Below are 17,270 nucleotides of genomic sequence, written 5' to 3' on the forward strand. Positions count from 1 at the left end.
TTCCTATTAAGAGGCAAATGTGTGTTGCACGTGTGGTGCACCCAGAATCCTACTTCTTGCTGCCCCTTGGCCCAGCCATTTGCCATTCTCTTTATCTCCCAGGTAGACTGACAACTGGTTTTGTATGTCAGGATCATGGCTGATTTCTGCGCCACCAACATCTAAAAAGTTTTGAAAGCCTTTCTAAAGTGCAAAAGATGGGGAAATTTCCCCCCCCCCACACCCCACTTCACTCAATCTGTGTAGAGGTCACAGTTCACAATACTTTTAAAAATCATCTATTTGTTCTTAATCAAAAAAGGGCATTGTTAATGGCCCAACAGAGAAGTGCTTACTTGAACAAGAAACACTGTTATGGTGGTATGTCCTCTCTGCCTGTGTAAATACCAAATTATAACTCCTATCATCATTTTGAGGAACAGCACTTCATTTAAACTTCCAGCCACTCTATGCCCATACCACGGCTGAATTTTTTTGAACTATTTCAACTTGGAGGTAATTTCCTGGTGTACAATGCAGCAGTCTATCTTCAAGCGGCAGTTCATTTCCATAGTTCGAGTATGCGCAATAGCCAGTAAACTTGATGACTGATTATTAGTGTGTCTCACTGATTATGAAGAGCCTTAGATGGCAATTTAAACTGTTCCAATTACCGTCTTTGTTGCTGGGCAATCACGTGAAATTCAAACACCATCCTCTCAGCTTCTGAAAGAGTTCGATCTCACCTCCTGTAAGTGTGCAGAACCTCTATACAACCAAGCCATTCTATGACCGTTAAACACATTGGTTTTTCAAAGTTCCCACCTTTGGGGGGAAGGAATCCCTTCTACAGATTCACTTCCCCTCCAGTGCAAACGAGTCTGGGACACTTTCTACGGCAATGCTTGAGTTTGTGCAGGGTTCCATCCAGGGCTCAGCGCCACCCTGCAGGGACACAGCATGTTCTAGTACATATGCCAAAATCTCTCCTACAGCTGTGCACTGCAAACATATTTTCTGGGAAGTCTATCGATCACTCATGATCTTCTCAATGAGAAAAGTCTGAGAGCTGCTCTGTTAGCTGTTCCACTCCCCGCTGTTGTGCTCATTGCTTTCCTCCTCTTCTGAATCAGCGGATGCTTTCTTAATTCTCTGGATGGCAGCTTTGATACTTCTCTCCAGCTCGTTTTCGGATCTTCTCTCGCCTTCTTTCTTGGGCTCCTGGCTGACTTTCCGCAGCTTCACTCCCTTCCTGATAGCTGCCAGGATGTTGTCGTTGGGGGAAGAGCTGGAGGGAGGAGCCGGAGAGGACGGCTCCACTTTACGAAGAAGGATCTCGCCGCGCTTGAGCGAAGCCAGAACCTCATCCATGGATCCTGAGACAGAGCAAAGCAATCGGTCACTCTCAGGAAGAAAAACAAGTGATAATTGTGCAATAAGAATGCCGCAAGGTTTTTACTGAAGCGTTTTAACTATTATGCTGCCTGTTTTACAGTGATCCGCACTGAGCTTGGTTTTCAGGGAGGGTGGAATTCAAGTGTGATAAAATAAATAAGTCAACTAAACTTTGCTTGGCTCATCTATTCTAACTATAAGCCCTGTCATTCCCTGGCCTTGATCCATGGATTCTGCTCAGCCAAGTTTGAGGCCCTCCTCCACTTAGTGAGCCTCTGCTGGTTTCGGCAACTGTTTGGGGGCAGCACTGGTGAAATAAAAGCATCCTTTCCCTTTGCAAAAATTCTCACATCTCTGCTTTGATTGTCCTCACTCCATAAGCAGCCTGGGTGCATTGCAACGCCATCCCATTCACTGCAAGACTCCTGCTTGGAAGGGGTGGGGGGTGGGAATCACTGATGCCTGGACCAGGAGCCCCACACAGGTGGCCTCTGCAAGGCTGCTGAGGAATCTTGTCTGCTGGGTTCTTTCCCTGCTGCTACTGTGCTACACTACTCTAGAAAGCAGAGCAGAGAACGAGCAAAATCATCCCTTGCATATTTCTCTAAAAGGCTCCCATGTCAGCCATCCTCTAGGATGACCCGCAGACCACAACCAAGGGGTCAACCAACCTCAGCCCCACCCCTGAGCTAGCCACTGAACTAGCCTGCTTTTCAGATCGCATGAGTTTACAGGGCATGCTGCCATCCTCCAGTGCAGAAAGCACAGATGTGTGCATCTCCTATGCAATCACTTTGCCAGCCCTGAAAGCAGCAGAAGGGCAGACACAGGCCAAAGTTCTTCAAGGCTGCAAAAAATAGAGAGCTGGGAAGCATGAGACGGCCGTGGCAACGAAGGAGCCAGTCAAAGAGCTGGCAAAGGGCGTATGCACCACCGTTGCTTGGACTGTGTACCTTAATGAGTCTAGATAAAGAGATGACAACATGATGCACAGAAAGAAGGGGGAGGGGAGACCTCTTTACCTGTATAATGACTTGCTGCATGCTTCGACGTATTGTGCGCATCTTCTCCGGAGGCGCTTTCTCTGGGAGGGTCTTCACATGCAAGGGGCAGGGGCTCGCCTTGAGCTGGTGTCAACTTTAAGCAAATGGGATGAGTGCCCGGAAGCGGAGGAGGTAGTGGTGGCGGTGGAGGAGGAGGAGGTGGGGGAGGGGGTGGGGGAAGTAGCGCTGCTCCCCCCTCATTGCTCTTCTGTTTTGGGTCGCAAGGCGGAAGAAAAATCTGGACAGGAATATCTGCTGGTGGCTTCCGACGAGGCGCTTTGACCCCTTTGTCTGGTGCAGGGTGGGAGTTCCTGGTCTGCTTTACAGGCGTCTTGCTTACTGACAAAGGTTGAGGAGGGGGGGCTGGCGCCTGGCGGGACGAGCCCTGCCGCTGCTTGGAGTTCAGAGGCTGAGAGCGGGAAGTCTTCAGCACAAACTGAGCTGGACATTTCTGCAAAGTGAGAACCTCTACGTTTCAATCAGAAAAACAAATATTACATGCCCTAGCAGCGTAGTGTCGGACTAGGATCTGGAAGGCCCAGGTTCGAATCCCTATTCTGCCATGGATGCTTGCTGGGTGACCCTAGGCCAGTCACACCCCCTCAGCCTAGCCTACCTCACAAGGGTGTTGTGATGAAAAAGGAGAAGAGAATGAAGTGAGCTGTTTTGGTTCCCCATTGGGGAGAAAGGTGGAGTATAAATAAGCACAGATCTCTAACAAACAAAACAACACACAGGGCTAGGACTGAAAAACTGGAACATAAATGCAAGCAAATAATAAAAAACGGTCTAAGGCAACAGAACAGTCGAAGAACTACCCAAGGTAACAGAAAGTGTCTAAAGTTTGACAAACCATACTGAAGAAACAGGAGACACTCAGCTGACAGAATTGCAGTATACTGTAATTGTATACAACAATGCTATCCCTAATAGAAGCAGCCAATTTCACCACGTCCCACTGAGGCTAATAAACTGCAGATGGCTTCATGGCAGAGATTCGAACCCAGGTCTCCCCAGCCCAACTGTCAGACAAGATTCCTCCATTACAGGACAGGCACAGCTGCTGCTGCCCTCCGGCTCTCTCCCACACCATTTACCCATGTGGAGACCACCTGAGAGAGGCAGGGTCCCAAGGGAAGCGGCAGCCTGGCCTCACGCTCCTGGGGTTGGGGGAGAAATTACCATCTGTGGTCTAGCCCTGCTCCTCCCAAGAGCTGTTGATATTTTTCTCTTAATGGGGTCAGCCTGCCTTGAACCCATGGCATACTCTGTTCCATGTGCCATCAGGGCACATGGTGGTTCTTCACAGGAGGGCTCTGAAGCAGCCCCCACCCCTAAACTCCTTGCCACAAAAGGCTCACATCACCCCCTGGTTTTTAGCCTCCTAGAGGCTGGCTAAGACTTTTTGTCAGTCCTGAGGGTTTTTCATGGTTTATTTCCTCAACCTGGGGTGGCTGTAGCTTTAATTTGTTCTGGCCTTTTATCACAACCTGCCTCTTGCTTGGGGCGGGGGGGGGGGGGTGCAGAGAGACAAGAAGAGGGCAGCCAAAGGCCCTGCCCAGAGCCAACCTAACACTGCAGTCACAAACTCAGCTTGTCTGCTTATCCCAAAGCTCCTGGCTTTCGCTGCCGAGAAGAACTCTGAATTTTTGAGATCCATGAATTAAAACGGGTGGATTTGCACTTACAGGGGAGTCGATCCGGGCCTTTGATTCCCCGGGGGAGTTGTGTGCTTGGAAACCCCCTACCCATCATCTCCTCACCATCCAGGTTTTGGGAACACCATTGTTGTGGCTGAGTAGGAGGCAGTTATGCATCCTCAACTAAACCAATGTAAGTCGCCACCACGGAAGGAAAACTGAGAACCAGCTCCATCGCCGTACCTCTTTGAAGGTTTTTAGCCTCTCCAGGGTTTTCTGACGCTCCTGCTTTATCCATGCTTTCTTCTTTTTCTCCTCTTCTTTCCTTTTGTCTCTTTTCTGCAGCGAAGCACACGGGAAAAGAAACACGTAAGTGCTTTTGTTCCTGTAAGTTTGTGGTCTCCATTCCTGGCCCAGCTAAGAGCCCCTATGACCTAGCAGGGACAAAAGAGTACTAGGGCTGAAGCACAAATCCAGAAAAACCTTTGGTGACGCTCAGGGGGGGAAATGAAAGCACTGGTCTTACATCCTTATCTATAAAATGGGCATAATGATAAGAAGACTATTGAAAGGGGAAAGTAGGCAAGAGAGCAGAAATTCTCAGGCTGCTCAGTGCGATCCCAATGTCTGTTTCAGTACTAGCAGAGCTGCAAGCACAAACAGCTCCAGACTATGGTGAGAACAATCAAAACTCTGAATAGCTATTGTTTTCCTTGAACCTTTGGAAGAGAGAAGTCCGTGCGCCTTGCCCTGACAAAGCAAGTTGTACTTCTCTATCCAGAGAAGCAGAATTCTACAGCCTGAGTAGATATGCCTACTGCCCTCATTCGTACAATTCGGTACTTCTTTCGCCTGTGTCCATTTTATTGGTCAGCTACAAACCTTTTAACCATTGATAGCAACGATACATTAAAATGTAATACTCAATACAGTATAAAGCGATAGAAAAACCGAACTCATACACTTGATCGTCAGCCCTGTGCAGCTCCCACCGAGTTCCTTCCTAAATCTATAGGTCCATGTCGCTGATCTGGCTACTCTAAGCATATTAAATATCCAGTGGCCAGAAAGTAAAAATTTAAAATGGACCAACACTAACAGATCAGAGAAGCTGTTAACAGTTCCAAGAAGACTCCTCCAAATCGTGATAGGACAGCCCAATAAGCAATGACAAAATAAAAACCTTCAGCTGCCCTTGTGAAGACTGGGTGGGAAAGACCTGAAACTATGAACACAGAGGCACTTCCCACACACCTGGGCTTTGCTGCTTTGCATACTTACTTTTCCAGTGGGGTAATTTTATTAAGCTACTGCTGCAAAAAACAGGAGCCCTGTGGCATCTTAAAGGCCAGCACATTTCTCATCCCATCAGCTTTAGCCCACTCATTGCAGAATTCAAGTGTCAGTCTTTCCAGTTCGAAAGGACTCTTTTTTTTTTTTTTAGCTTACATTTATTTCTGGCTTTGCAAAGGTCTAAGGGAGAAAGTCAAACAGCTGCGCATGACGCAGGACTCCTGCCACCACTCACTGGAAATCTAATTCAGAGTTCACCTCCCCATCCCCAACCTTTGACTTGCTTTGCAGCCGCACAAGGATTAGGATTTTCAGGTTTTTCAAAACAGCCAAGATTTTCAAGACACAGAGTTTAGCAACCATCCTCTTTCCTGTGCTCCTCTGGAATCAGGATGTATAGCCTGCAGTAGTTGTAGAGAGCTGCTGTAGCACAGTGGTCAAGTGGTTCGGCTGCGAATCAGCACTCTACTGGTTCGAATCCCACTACTGCCATGAGCTCAGCAGGTGGCCTTGGCTAAGCCATTCCTCTCAGCCCAGCTCCCCAGCTGCATTGTGGGGATAACAACAACACTAACTTGTTCACCGTCTGGGTGGGGCACTAATCTGTCTAAAAGAGCGGTATATAAGTGCAGTTATTATTATTAATTATTATATTCTGCCCTGGCTACAACTTAACCTGTATAATTAGAGTTGCCAGCTCTGGATTGGGAAATACCTGGAGATTTGGAGGGTGGAGCCTGGAGCGGACCTCAGTATAATGCCATAGAGTCCTCCCTCCAAAGCAGCCATTCCCTCCAGGGGAATTGATCTCTGTAGTCTAGAGATCAGTTGTAATACCAGGAGATCTCCAGACCCCATCTGGAGGTTGGAAACCCTATGTATAATGCGCATCTATATCTATATCTGATGCATATCTACATACATGTATCGTACATGTTTATATTTTGTAAGCTGCCTCGGGCATTGTACAAAGACAAGCTATAAATCCTTTAAATAAATATCCCCCAAACAGAAAACTCCCTCCCCTCCCATTCTTGGTACACACAATCTGGATGCTGTGATGTTCCTGGAAACGTTGAGCGCTCTCTTCTGCCTGCTGAAGCCTTAGATGGCGGCTCTCTTCACACAAGTCCTGACGGAAAAGAAACCAATCCTGGTTAAGTGACTTTAAAGCATGGGGATATAGCCTGCGTTACTTTTTGTAAAAGGTGGTAACTCAGGTTTGGAGAAGAAAGGGAAAGGACTCAAATTCCGCAGGAACATTTTTATGGAAATGGTTTTCACATGTTTCGCCTTCAAGGAATCCTTCCCGCATCAACTTGTAGGTCCATAGCAAGGAACTCCCATGCATTAGGGAATAGGGACTGGCCAGTGACAAAGTTTGTGCCTTGCCTGCAGAAGATATCGGGCACAATCCTGTGGCATCTCCAGGCTCTGCCTAAGCCTTACAGAGTCTCTGCCAGCCAGAGCAGACAGCTAGAGGGGCCAGTTGTCTGACTCGGGATAAGGCAACTTTCTAGGTTCATTTCAGAGGATTCTGGGTCAACTTCTGAGGCCCTTGGCACTCATCCAGCCACTGGCCAGGCTGGCTGGACTTCACCCAAGCCATGCATGAACCTGGTCTACAAATACAGAAAATTAGACGGTAGAATGGATCTAGCCTGAGACGGTAGAATGGATTGTGCCGCTTCAGACAACAGGTGTGGCAATTCACATTTTTCAATACCCCCCAAATCGCTTACAAGTATAGAGCAGGTCAAGAGAGATCCCATATGATGTACCAGTTGTTTTTTACCAGCACTGAAGTTATTGTTTCTAAATAGTGCAGGAGGCATTAAAAACGTGGCTCTCCCACCTTCATGGCCATAAGGAGTACAAGCCTGGGGCATTTAAAAAAACGAAAAGAGCAGCGTCTCCCCAGATTCCCAGCTCTGTGCCCCCAATGCTCCATTCTGTGCATCGGCAGTAACTGTGCCAGCACAGCCAACTACTCTGGGCCACGTTACCTTTTTGTTCCTGAGATAAGCTCTCCTTGAACAGATAATCCCACGTTTTGTCTCCAACTGCTGGGCCTTCCGCCGCAGCTGGGCCATTTCGGAGGAAGGCGTGTGGGTTTGCTCCAGCGCTTCTTCGGAGGCTTGCAGCTCATCTGGGTTTTCGCAGGTATCATAATAAATCACTTCGTTTTGAATTTCTAAGAAGGCGACATTCAGCAGGGAGAAAGGCAGAAAGGGATAAAAACTCCTTAACAGTTCACCGTTACATTTCTCAGCAATCTGGTAAGGAATAAATCCAAGGCTTCTGTGAGCTCAAAACACCCACAAAACACCTGATTTATTACTCTTGCTTTCTTCCAATCTGCCTGTTCTGGGCGTGATGATTGAGATCTGAGACAGACAAGCAGCAGAATCACCTGTCCTCAAAGGAGTTCATGGTTATATCTCGATGCTCAGGGCCTAGGGGGGAAGGGGGGGACCACAAATAATTCTGCCCACTCTTTGCATCATGTCTGACGAACGAACTCAATCATTCCCAATGCAGGAGACACACCGAATTATCACCTGCCCATAGCACAGAGCTGCCCAATTAAGTCTGTGTATGCTCTGCTGCCTCGGCTCCTTCCAGTCTGGAGGCACATCCAGATTCAGGACACTTCTGAAATGCTGGCTAGGCGGAGGGTTGACTACTACAAGGCCAGACACACAAACCAAACAAGATTTTACAATCAACGTGTGTAAGAGGAAAGTGCGCCTCTCACTTTAAGGGTGATTCCACTCTCAGACGCTGGAGACAAAGGTCTAAAAAGACAGAGGAATTGTGGGGAGTGTATCCGGCACAGGCAGCAGCAGTGATTTTTGATGGATTTGGACAAGCACAGGAGGGTAGGGTCAGGCCTATTTTCTGCTTGCTTTTCTCTGTGATTCATTCTTTACAACGGGCTACCTACAGATGGTAGCGGGCTCTGAAGTGGCCCAAGTTCACACTCAGGCAACTTCAGATACATTTGGGACCCACCACTGGGCTAGACAGCCACATATTTTCATATAACTAAAAGGAACCAAGAACTTTCTGGCTGAAAAAAAGAAAAGCACCTCCCAGATGCTGCTGACTGGTTACAACATACGTCACGTGAAAAACCTGGCCCGATCCACAATTCTGTACTCTTGGGCAAGCAAGAATCCCAGTCCTACCTTTCATCCGCCGCCTCAACGTTTCCAACTGCGTGACGAGCAGCATTTCTTCGTTCTTCAGAATCTCGAACTGCACCTCGTAGAGCTCCAGCTGGGTTTCGTAATATTCGATTTCCAGCTCTTCGAGTCCCGTCAGGTCGTTTTCTTGCTCTTCAAAGGCCTCCATCTGTACGTTTGCAAAACACGGAAGGATTCAGCATGAAGACCACAAACGATGCATGGAAAAGACCGGCTCTGGATTCTTTCATTCAGGTTTCGCTAGTTTTTTATCCCACCATTGCCCTCAGAAGAGCTCAGAGTATTTTATCCTTGGAGGTTGGACAGTTGTTGGAGGATAGTCAGTGACTGCCTCAAGGTTATCCAGTAAGCATTGTGGCTGACTAGGGATTTGAAGCAGGCTAATCCCTGTGGTAAGTCTAAGAGAAGGGGGCTTAATTGAAAGGAGGCTGCAGTGGCTAGAAAGACCCCCCTCCAGACCGCCACAAACCAATGGAACCCCACTTCCTCACAACCTCCTCTGCTTATTTAGGGACAGGGAAATTGCACACCTAAAAGAAATGCCTTCACTCCTAGCAGTTCTCAGGCAAAGAGGTCTTTTGCATCATCTCAGCCCGGGACACTTCTAGTTTCTATGTTCCTGTTAACCATTATTGCACTGCTGGTAAAAAAACAAACAATCAAAAAACTTTTATTTCACTGCTTGATTTTTTTGCAGATCTCCTCAAACTTGAGAGAAAATCATATTGGGTTGGATCTGATAACTTTCTCCTTCTAATTCTCCCTTCAATCTTCCTTTTCGGATGAAGAAAAGTTTTTTTTCTTTGCTGAAGGGAAACATGGAGGAACAGTGTCGTCAAATCCAACCCACCGAACACAACAGGCTTTTCTGCAGTCATGTTCCAATTGAGCACAGTATTTGGGACATGCACAACTACACTGAGAAAGGCTTGGAATCTAACTCCATTAGCACTCTTTGTAATGGCCTCCGTTTTTCACCCGCAGAGATTTGGATGTCAATTCACAGCAAGAGCAGGAGGAGGAGAAGGAGAGATTTGCAGCATTCTTACTTGTTTCCGGATGTCAGCTCTCTTGTGGTTGAGGCATAGTTCTTTCGCTCTCATATGCTGAAGGGTCTCTTTGGCTAAAAGGTACTTGAGGTTCTCTAGTCGCGGAGAAGCCGATGCCCAGGCGGCTTGGCCAAACCGTTGGCGGTCCTGCTCCATCTGTTTATGCATCGCTGCTCAATTAAAAAGTGGCAAAGGCAAAGGTGGGAATAAATTCCATGTTGTTAAAGAGCACTCTTGAGCCTTTAGATGACAGGAACCTATGAGTGGCATTTGCTTAGCATTTCCAAATATATTTGGACATTTCACGAAGCAACGAGAAAAAAATCTTCACAAACATGGACACACGAAGCAGCCTTCTATCAAATCAGACCGTCGGTCTAGCAAAGTCATTCCCATCTCCTCTGGCTGGCAGTGGTTTTCCAGGTTATCTCATAGAGATGCCTTTCACATCACCTACTATTGGATGCTTTTAGTTGGGATTGTAACTGGGACTTCTGCATGCCAAACAGAAGATGTTCTATCACCAACCATTAACCCTGAACATTGACAATTTTAGCAGCAACACAAACGAATCAAAGGCTTTAATGTCAAGAGTTAGTGTGGCACTCTGGTTAACAGCACAAGCCATGAGCCTGGAAGACCTTGGTTCAAATCTTAATTCAGCCACGAACTCAACCTATCGTATTTTTGTTTCACTCTTCCTCTGAGGAAGTCAGGACACTATACACCTCTCTTCCCTTTGCCTTCTCCCATACGTGAAATTTCAGTCTGTAAGCTCCTTGGGGGCGTAGGCTTGTCTCCATGTACTCTGTAAAGCACCACATACTAGGTGTTCTTTGACAACCCAGTCTCTCACTTTCTCTATCAACATATGCATCTGGAAGGGGGCTGGCCTACCATGCAGGGTTAATTGCAAGGATTACTGAGATAAGACAAAAAGCTTTGGACACTTTTCTTGAATCTAGAACCTTCCTTATGACAGACATGTTCCAGGTACTTCTGGAGCTTTCAGAGTGAAACCAGAACCCATAATTAATCTAAGGATGAGACACCTGGGAGTTCTCTTGCTCAAGCAGCTAAATAAACAGGGCCTACATGTAAACCTTTGCAAGGGGAACTTCCCAAGGGATACATCAAATTCCCCCTTGGCCACCCTCAACAATGCCAAAAGTCAGTGGCTTCGTGATAAGGGCCCTTCCAGCAATTCCTTTCTCCCTGCTCCAACTTACCTGCTAGTGCCATCTTCGTTTCCTTGAAGTAGTTGACAGTGATGTCTTGGATGGAGCACATGGCTTCTTCCACCTGTGCAGTCCACTCCTCTGCCTCCTTCTGCAAGGCTTCTATCCTTCTCGGGCCCAGCCTATCCGCTTGTAAGGACTTCTGCAAAAAGATCTCTCTTTTACATCTCAGGCCAAACACGCATTTAAACAGCAGTGCAGAAAGACACACAGCACACAGCAGGGAAGTTGACAAGAAGAGGCTACAGTTCAAGTCGCCGGTCACAACACAATAGCCAATGGGAACAGTTTCCCATTGTGCACTAATCACTTCTGGACTAATTGGCATGCCAGATGGAACTCTGCCTGTGGCTGGCCCTCCACACTAACTGGTTGGACACTGTGTGTGACAGAACAGATTGGCCACTGGTCCGATCCGGCCTAAGAGGGAAAGAGGGTGGAGCTCTTCTTACGTTCGCACCATTCTCATGAAACGCACACACACACATCCCAACATATGCACAAACACACACCCCAACATATGCATCTGCGTGAACTTTTCCAAGTGAATAATTACGCTCAAATGGCTCCAGTGACAAATGCAGGAAAAATTAGTATGGAAAAGGCTCACAGTGGAACATTCCAAAACTTTTCATACCATATTGAAGACAAAAAAGTGATTAAGAAAGCTTCCAGAATACAACAGATGTAATTTATATACAGTTGCTGTACAGATAACGAACGATAGGGTGACAAGCAATCTTAAATACGCACTATGGTAGAGAGTGCCCTCAAGTCATAACTGACTTATGGTCAGGGGTTTTTTTCTGGGAAAAGAGGCAGCGGAACTCTCAAGAGGGAAATGGGGAAGACACGGGATTCTTTGAAATCATATTATTTTCAAGCACTATTGTCGAGTATTTTCAAGAGGTGCCGGAACTCCGTTCCACCGTGTTCCTGCTGAAAAAAAGCCCTGCTTATGGTGACACACACACCCTGGTGGGGATTTCATGGCAAGACACTAACAGAGGTGGTTTGCCGTTGCCTGCCTCTGCAACCCTGGTCTTCATCAGAGATCTCCCATCCAATTACTAACCAAGGCCGACCCTGCTTAGCTTCTGAAATCTGGTGAGATCACCTGGGTTATCCAGGTCTGGGCAAATATGCACTATTAAGGGTTAGAAAATTGATGAAAAGCACTAGACGACTCCACAACCAGGGCCAGTTTACAGTGTTTTGTGTCCTAGGTGTAAATAAAACAGTCTTTAAGATGATGATTATTGTCCGTTAAATGCGATTATGAGAAGTCAGAAAGCAAAACCTACCAGGATCTCCAGTTTGTATAATGTCGCCAGTTCTCGCATATCTCTGAACGGCTGCAGCAAATATTGATAGAAAGTGGTTGCCACAGTAACCAGCTCCCAATATGCTTCATCTTCCTCCTCGTAAACCTCCATTAAGGCTACCAGGGTGTCAGCGTCTTTGTGCCGATGGAGAATCTAAGAGGGCAAAGAAATTTCTGAAATTAACACAGGGTCTGTACCCTTTGAAAACAAACAACGAGTGGCTGCTCTATTCTTCAGCACAGTATTTTGGAAAAAGATAAAAAGTATCTTTGATTAAAAATGGTATCTTAAGATCTGGGATCTTGGACAAAATCTCCGCGCAGCTCAAAATTAACAACAGCCCATCATATACAACTAATTTTACAAACAGATGGCTGCTCTTTTTGGAATTCATTGGAAAACCCAAGCAGCAAATTCACAAAAAGACCTTTGAAGTACAGCTCTATCCTGGTTTATTAAGTTGTCAAATCTAGAGTATTTTTAGTATTTCACCAACCACCCAAATTTTATATAATGTGATTATATAAATGCGTACTGTTATTGTTAACCCTTCTTTCATCATTAATCAACAGTTTCACTCATGCTCTTTATAATGTTATTACTATTATCCCACCCTGGGGGCCCTATTTGGGTGGAAAGGCAGCATATAAATGTTCTAAATAAATAACTAGTGTCTAAAAAAAGAAAACAAACAAGGTATCTTGGACTGAGTGGAGGCAGTTAATAAGTGTTGTGGTTTTGTGGCTGGGTTGCATATCAGCACTCTGCTGGTTCGAAACCCACTACTGCCATGAACTCAGCAGGTGAGCCACTCCTCTCAGTCCAGCTCCCCAGCTGTACTTTGGGAATAAAAATAACACTGACTTTGTTCACTGCTCGGAGTGGGGCACTAGAAGAGCAGTATATAAGCGCAGGTATTATCTTTATTTATCCTTGCACAGACTTGGATCCAGCCAGCTTTTCCACTCCATCTCAACCAGTTCCCCTCCATCCCAATGGCTTCTGTCTATGCAGGCCCTCTGGATCCCTAGCACAGTTAGCCCTTCCAGTGTTCAAATTTGATCCCCATCTTGCTCCCCCCCCCCCAGCAGTAGAAAAGTTAGTTGAACCAACCTTTACAGTGGCACCGACAGAGAGGATCACCCCACCTCTATCCCTTAAAACAACCCTCTGTAACCAACTTGCATAATTCACTGCCACAAGATACGATCACAGCTACCACCTCAGATGGCTTTTACACAATAATTAGGCAAGTCTATGAAGGAATCCGTCGGCAAGGATCGCCGAACGGAACTTCCGCATTCAGAAATGATAAGCTCTGATTACCGATGCTGGGGACAGACGTGGGATGGTGGGGCTGCTTTTGTGCCTTCTTTCTGGAATATTGAAAACTACCTGGAAGGCCAGTGGCGGAGCCAGAATGGACCTTGGACTAGTCCAGCAAGGCAGTTCTTCGGTTTTCCCATCACACTTTGCATACATGCTTAAAGAGGAGAGGAACGTCACCTCATTAAATGCCACTGACAAGACGCCAAATCGTTAAGACCATCAGAAGCATTTAAGCAAATACTCCCAGCGGGGAAAATATTATTATTGATATGCTCTTCAGGGCACTGATTGCTTTGCTACACAGCAGAAACTGAAGTATTTCATTTAGTTGTTTTCAACTTCTGTTAGATGTACAGTAGCTACATCCGCTAACAAAGTTTAATCTTTACAAGCAGGGAAGGGCTTGCATGAATCACGTCTGCATGAGCCCGCGCTGCATCTACATTCTCAAGAGCAAACGCACATCTGTGCAATCTACATGGGCTATTTTTCCACAACTGCTTCTAACTATGAAGGCAAACCCGGGTTCTAAGAAACTGGCTTTCCCCTTTAGGAATACGGCTCAAGTTGACTGCCTTCTACTGCAGGCAAACGGCATCCGTTTACCAAGAGCTGACCTGTCCATGCACACAAACTGTGTAGTAGCAAGCTCCTAGGACTCTGCCCTTTCTGAGTCTGCTACAATGTCAGACCCAATCCAAAGGCCTGCTGATATATAAACCCTTTATGAAGCAGCCGGAATAGCCTGAGCTCACCGGAACTTGGAAGCTAAGCCACAGTCAGTACTGCGATGGGAGACCCACCAAGGAAGACGAGGGTCCTTACTACGCAGAGGAAAGCAAAGGCAAACCACCTCTTCTCGTCTCTTGTCTTGAAAACTCTGTGGACTTGGGGGTAGCCATGAGCCAGCTGTGACTTGACAGCACTTAATTATTATTCGGCCCTCCGCAGAAAAGAGAGAGGGACTGGGCCAAATGAGCCTCCTGGGGAGGGAATGCCAGCCTCAGCCACGGAGAAGGCATTCATTGGCGTATTTACTTAAAAGAGAATATATTCTGCCTCTAGGGTCATCTAGTCCAACCCCCTGCACAATGCAGGGAACTCGCAACTACCTCCCACACCCCCAGTGACCCTTGCTCCATGCCCAGAAGACGGCAAAAAACCTCCAGGATCCTTGGCCAAACTGGCCTGGAGAAAATTTCTTCCTGACACTGAAGCGGCCTCGGATTGGCCACTCTTCTCATCCCAGCTCCGCAGCCGCATTGCGAGGATAATGACACTTTGTACACTGCTCTGAGTGGGGCACTGGTCTGTCTAGAAGAGCAGTATTTAAGCGCAGCATAGAAGAGCAGTATATAAGTATTATTGTTACTGTCATTGTCGGGAGGAGGGCGGGATAAACTCGCACTAAACAAATACTGCAACACCCTGTTGGAGGGCTAAGGATCCCCCGGGCATTGCTTTGGCCCCCAGCCCTCGCCCGTACCCTCCGCAGAGCCTCCTTGGCGGCCGCCAGCTGCGCCTTCAGCGCCTTCCTCCGGAACTCGTGCAGGTTCTCGAAGTACTCCTCCTCCTCGCCCCGATCCTGGGTGAAGAGCGAGTCGAGCAGCGCCTTGCGGCCGCACAGCTCCAACGCCCAGCCTAGGTAGGCTTCCAGCCGCCGGCACAGCCCCTCCAGCTCGGCCTCCTCCAGCACCGGGCAGCGGGGGAAGAGCAGGGCCCAGAGACCGCCGGCGGGGCCGCTCAGCGCCGGGGGCAGGGCCGGGAAGCAGGGCTCCAGCCGCTCGTCCAGGGCCGCCAGCTGCCGGTGGAGGCCCTGCAGGGCCTGCGAGGAGTACAGGCCGGCCCAGCTCCGCTGCTGCCCGCCGTCGTCCCCCTCGGGCTGCTCCTGCAAGGTGCGGTTGTGGCAGGTCACGGCGAACTTGCCCTCCAGGGCGTTCCAGGCCACCAAGAAGCGCAGCTTGTGGGGCGCCTCGGGCTGGCCGAAGGCGTCCTCCTTGACGGCCACCCACCCCTCCAGGCTGTCCGGCTGCGCCTCCGCCTCCATCTCCCCGGCTGGCCTGGCCGGGAGAGGAAAGGAAGTGGGAGTTCCTCTCCGAAGACTTCAAAGCCTTCGGGTCCCCCCAACGTTCTAGAACCCCGCCGAGGAAAAGGAAACGGGGTTTCCACTTCAAAGTCTTTCCCCCCCCAACATTCTAGAACCCCCTGAAACTTTGCAAAGCGAAAGCGACGCGGGATGTTGTTGTTCTGCGTCTGCGTCATGCTAAACCTCCCCTTCCGATTGGCGGATTAAGTTTAAAGGGGAGGCAACCCAGCACTTTTTCGCTCCCCTCCCCGGATGTGCCTATTAAAGGGAACTTTTGCATGGAGTGGACTCTGGGATGGCGTTTAGGCAAGAATGTACAATTCCCCATCACCCTCGCATGACTTGGATTAGTTATCATTAGATTCCTTAAAAGTTATTCCTGTTTGATTCGTATTACTACAACCTTTTCATTCAACAAGAAATGTTATCTTTATTATTTATTTATTTTATTCGATTTATACCCCACCCTCCCCACAGATGGGCTCAGGGCAGCTAACAACATTAAAAGATATATTAAAATCACAAAAACATAAAATCAGTAATTTTTAAAAAATCATTAAAATAGTCCAGGAGCAGGCTATTTAAACAAATATTGGAAGTCTGTATATGGGCATAGCAGATGGCCGAGGGCAGCCCCAGAAGAACTGGCGGTCTTAGATGGGAGGATACCCACTGGCACTCGGCTGAAGGCCCGGCGGAACATCTCTGTTTTACAGGCTCTGCGGAACTGTAACAGGGTTCCACCAGGCCAGGGCCAGGGCAGAAAAAGCCTTGGCCCTGGTTGAGACCAGATGGATGTCCTTTGGGCTGGGGACCACCAGTGGTTAGAGCAGTGATTTGGAACACTGCCTCCCTAAAAGAAGCAAAATCTAAAGAAAAAGAAAATGTTACTTAAAAAGTGAAAAACTCCAAAAATATATAGATGTTTGGGGAAATCCAGTTGAGCAGTTGGCGGTACTTAGGGCTACACATCTATATATCCTTACTTACCTGTAAGGTCCACTGAACATGGTAGGAATAACTTCCCAATAAACAAATGTATATTGTTGATTGTAAACTGGGAGATAAGTTGTCCTGAAGGGTAGTATATAAATCAAATGTTGTTGTTATTATATGTTGATTTTTATACTATGCTCTTATTCCCAGAGGGGACCTAAAGTGACTTAGAAGCACATCATTCTCTACCTCTTATATTTTACCCTCGCGACAATCCTGTGGGGTAGCTTAGGTTGAAAGAAAGTGACTCTCCTAAGGTCAGCACACAAGTTTCTATAGCAGAGAGAGGATTTGAAACTGGTGCTCCCATATTGCGGTCTTGACACTCTTAATAGTTACACCACACTCGCACCATGCAAAGGACTGGGCTGTAACTGTACCTCTGAAATTACGGAGATGTAACAAATTCTTCTATTGGCCCACAACTTGCCTTTTGTGATTTTGTTTTTCCTTTTCCTTGCACGGTTCGCTCTCATTTACATTTTTAAGGCTGCAGACGTTTCTCCAAATGTAGAATGTTTACCACAACTATGACTGTCTCCAAAAACTGTGCTCTTAACCTCTAACACAGTCAAATCAATGTATGGCAAAATAAAAATAAAGTAACAACTTTGTTTTGCTGGCACCAAACATTCTCACAGATGGTACAGGTATCACTTCATGGATTAAGTAAAGCCAAAACTGCACT

At 47.3% G+C, this 17,270-nt stretch overlaps 1 protein-coding gene across 2 annotated transcripts; it reads right to left on the minus strand.

The window, feature by feature from the left end:
* Positions 1-213: 213 nt before the first annotated feature.
* On the minus strand, positions 214-15,781 carry WHAMM (WASP homolog associated with actin, golgi membranes and microtubules). Of its 2 annotated transcripts, XM_055002916.1 has the most exons (10): positions 14,987-15,781; positions 12,151-12,324; positions 10,838-10,988; positions 9,609-9,778; positions 8,542-8,707; positions 7,357-7,544; positions 6,396-6,482; positions 4,301-4,396; positions 2,397-2,868; positions 214-1,355 (listed from the first exon to the last, which is right to left on the minus strand). In XM_055002916.1, exons 1-10 carry the CDS (start codon positions 15,545-15,547, stop codon positions 1,057-1,059), a joined length of 2,364 nt encoding a protein of 787 aa, XP_054858891.1. In that variant the 5' UTR covers positions 15,548-15,781; the 3' UTR covers positions 214-1,056. The 2 variants fall into 2 exon arrangements, with proteins under 2 accessions (XP_054858891.1, XP_054858892.1); XM_055002917.1 differs by lacking the exon at positions 214-1,355 and having other exon boundaries at positions 2,765-2,885.
* Positions 15,782-17,270: the final 1,489 nt, after the last annotated feature.

The sequence above is a fragment of the Eublepharis macularius genome, chromosome 18, assembly GCF_028583425.1.
Source record: "Eublepharis macularius isolate TG4126 chromosome 18, MPM_Emac_v1.0, whole genome shotgun sequence".
Lineage (NCBI taxonomy): Eukaryota > Metazoa > Chordata > Lepidosauria > Squamata > Eublepharidae > Eublepharis > Eublepharis macularius.

Excerpts from the sequence above, each read along its gene's own strand:
- WHAMM (XM_055002916.1), bottom strand. The coding sequence starts at position 15,547 with ATGGAGGCGGAGGCGCAGCCGGACAGCCTGGAGGGGTGGGTGGCCGTC. Across the intron at positions 9,779-10,837 it reads AACGAAGATGGCACTAGCAG|CGATGCATAAACAGATGGAG; the intron begins GTAAGTTGGAGC and ends TTAATTGAGCAG. Across the intron at positions 2,869-4,300 it reads GGCTAAAAACCTTCAAAGAG|AAATGTCCAGCTCAGTTTGT; the intron begins GTACGGCGATGG and ends CTCACTTTGCAG.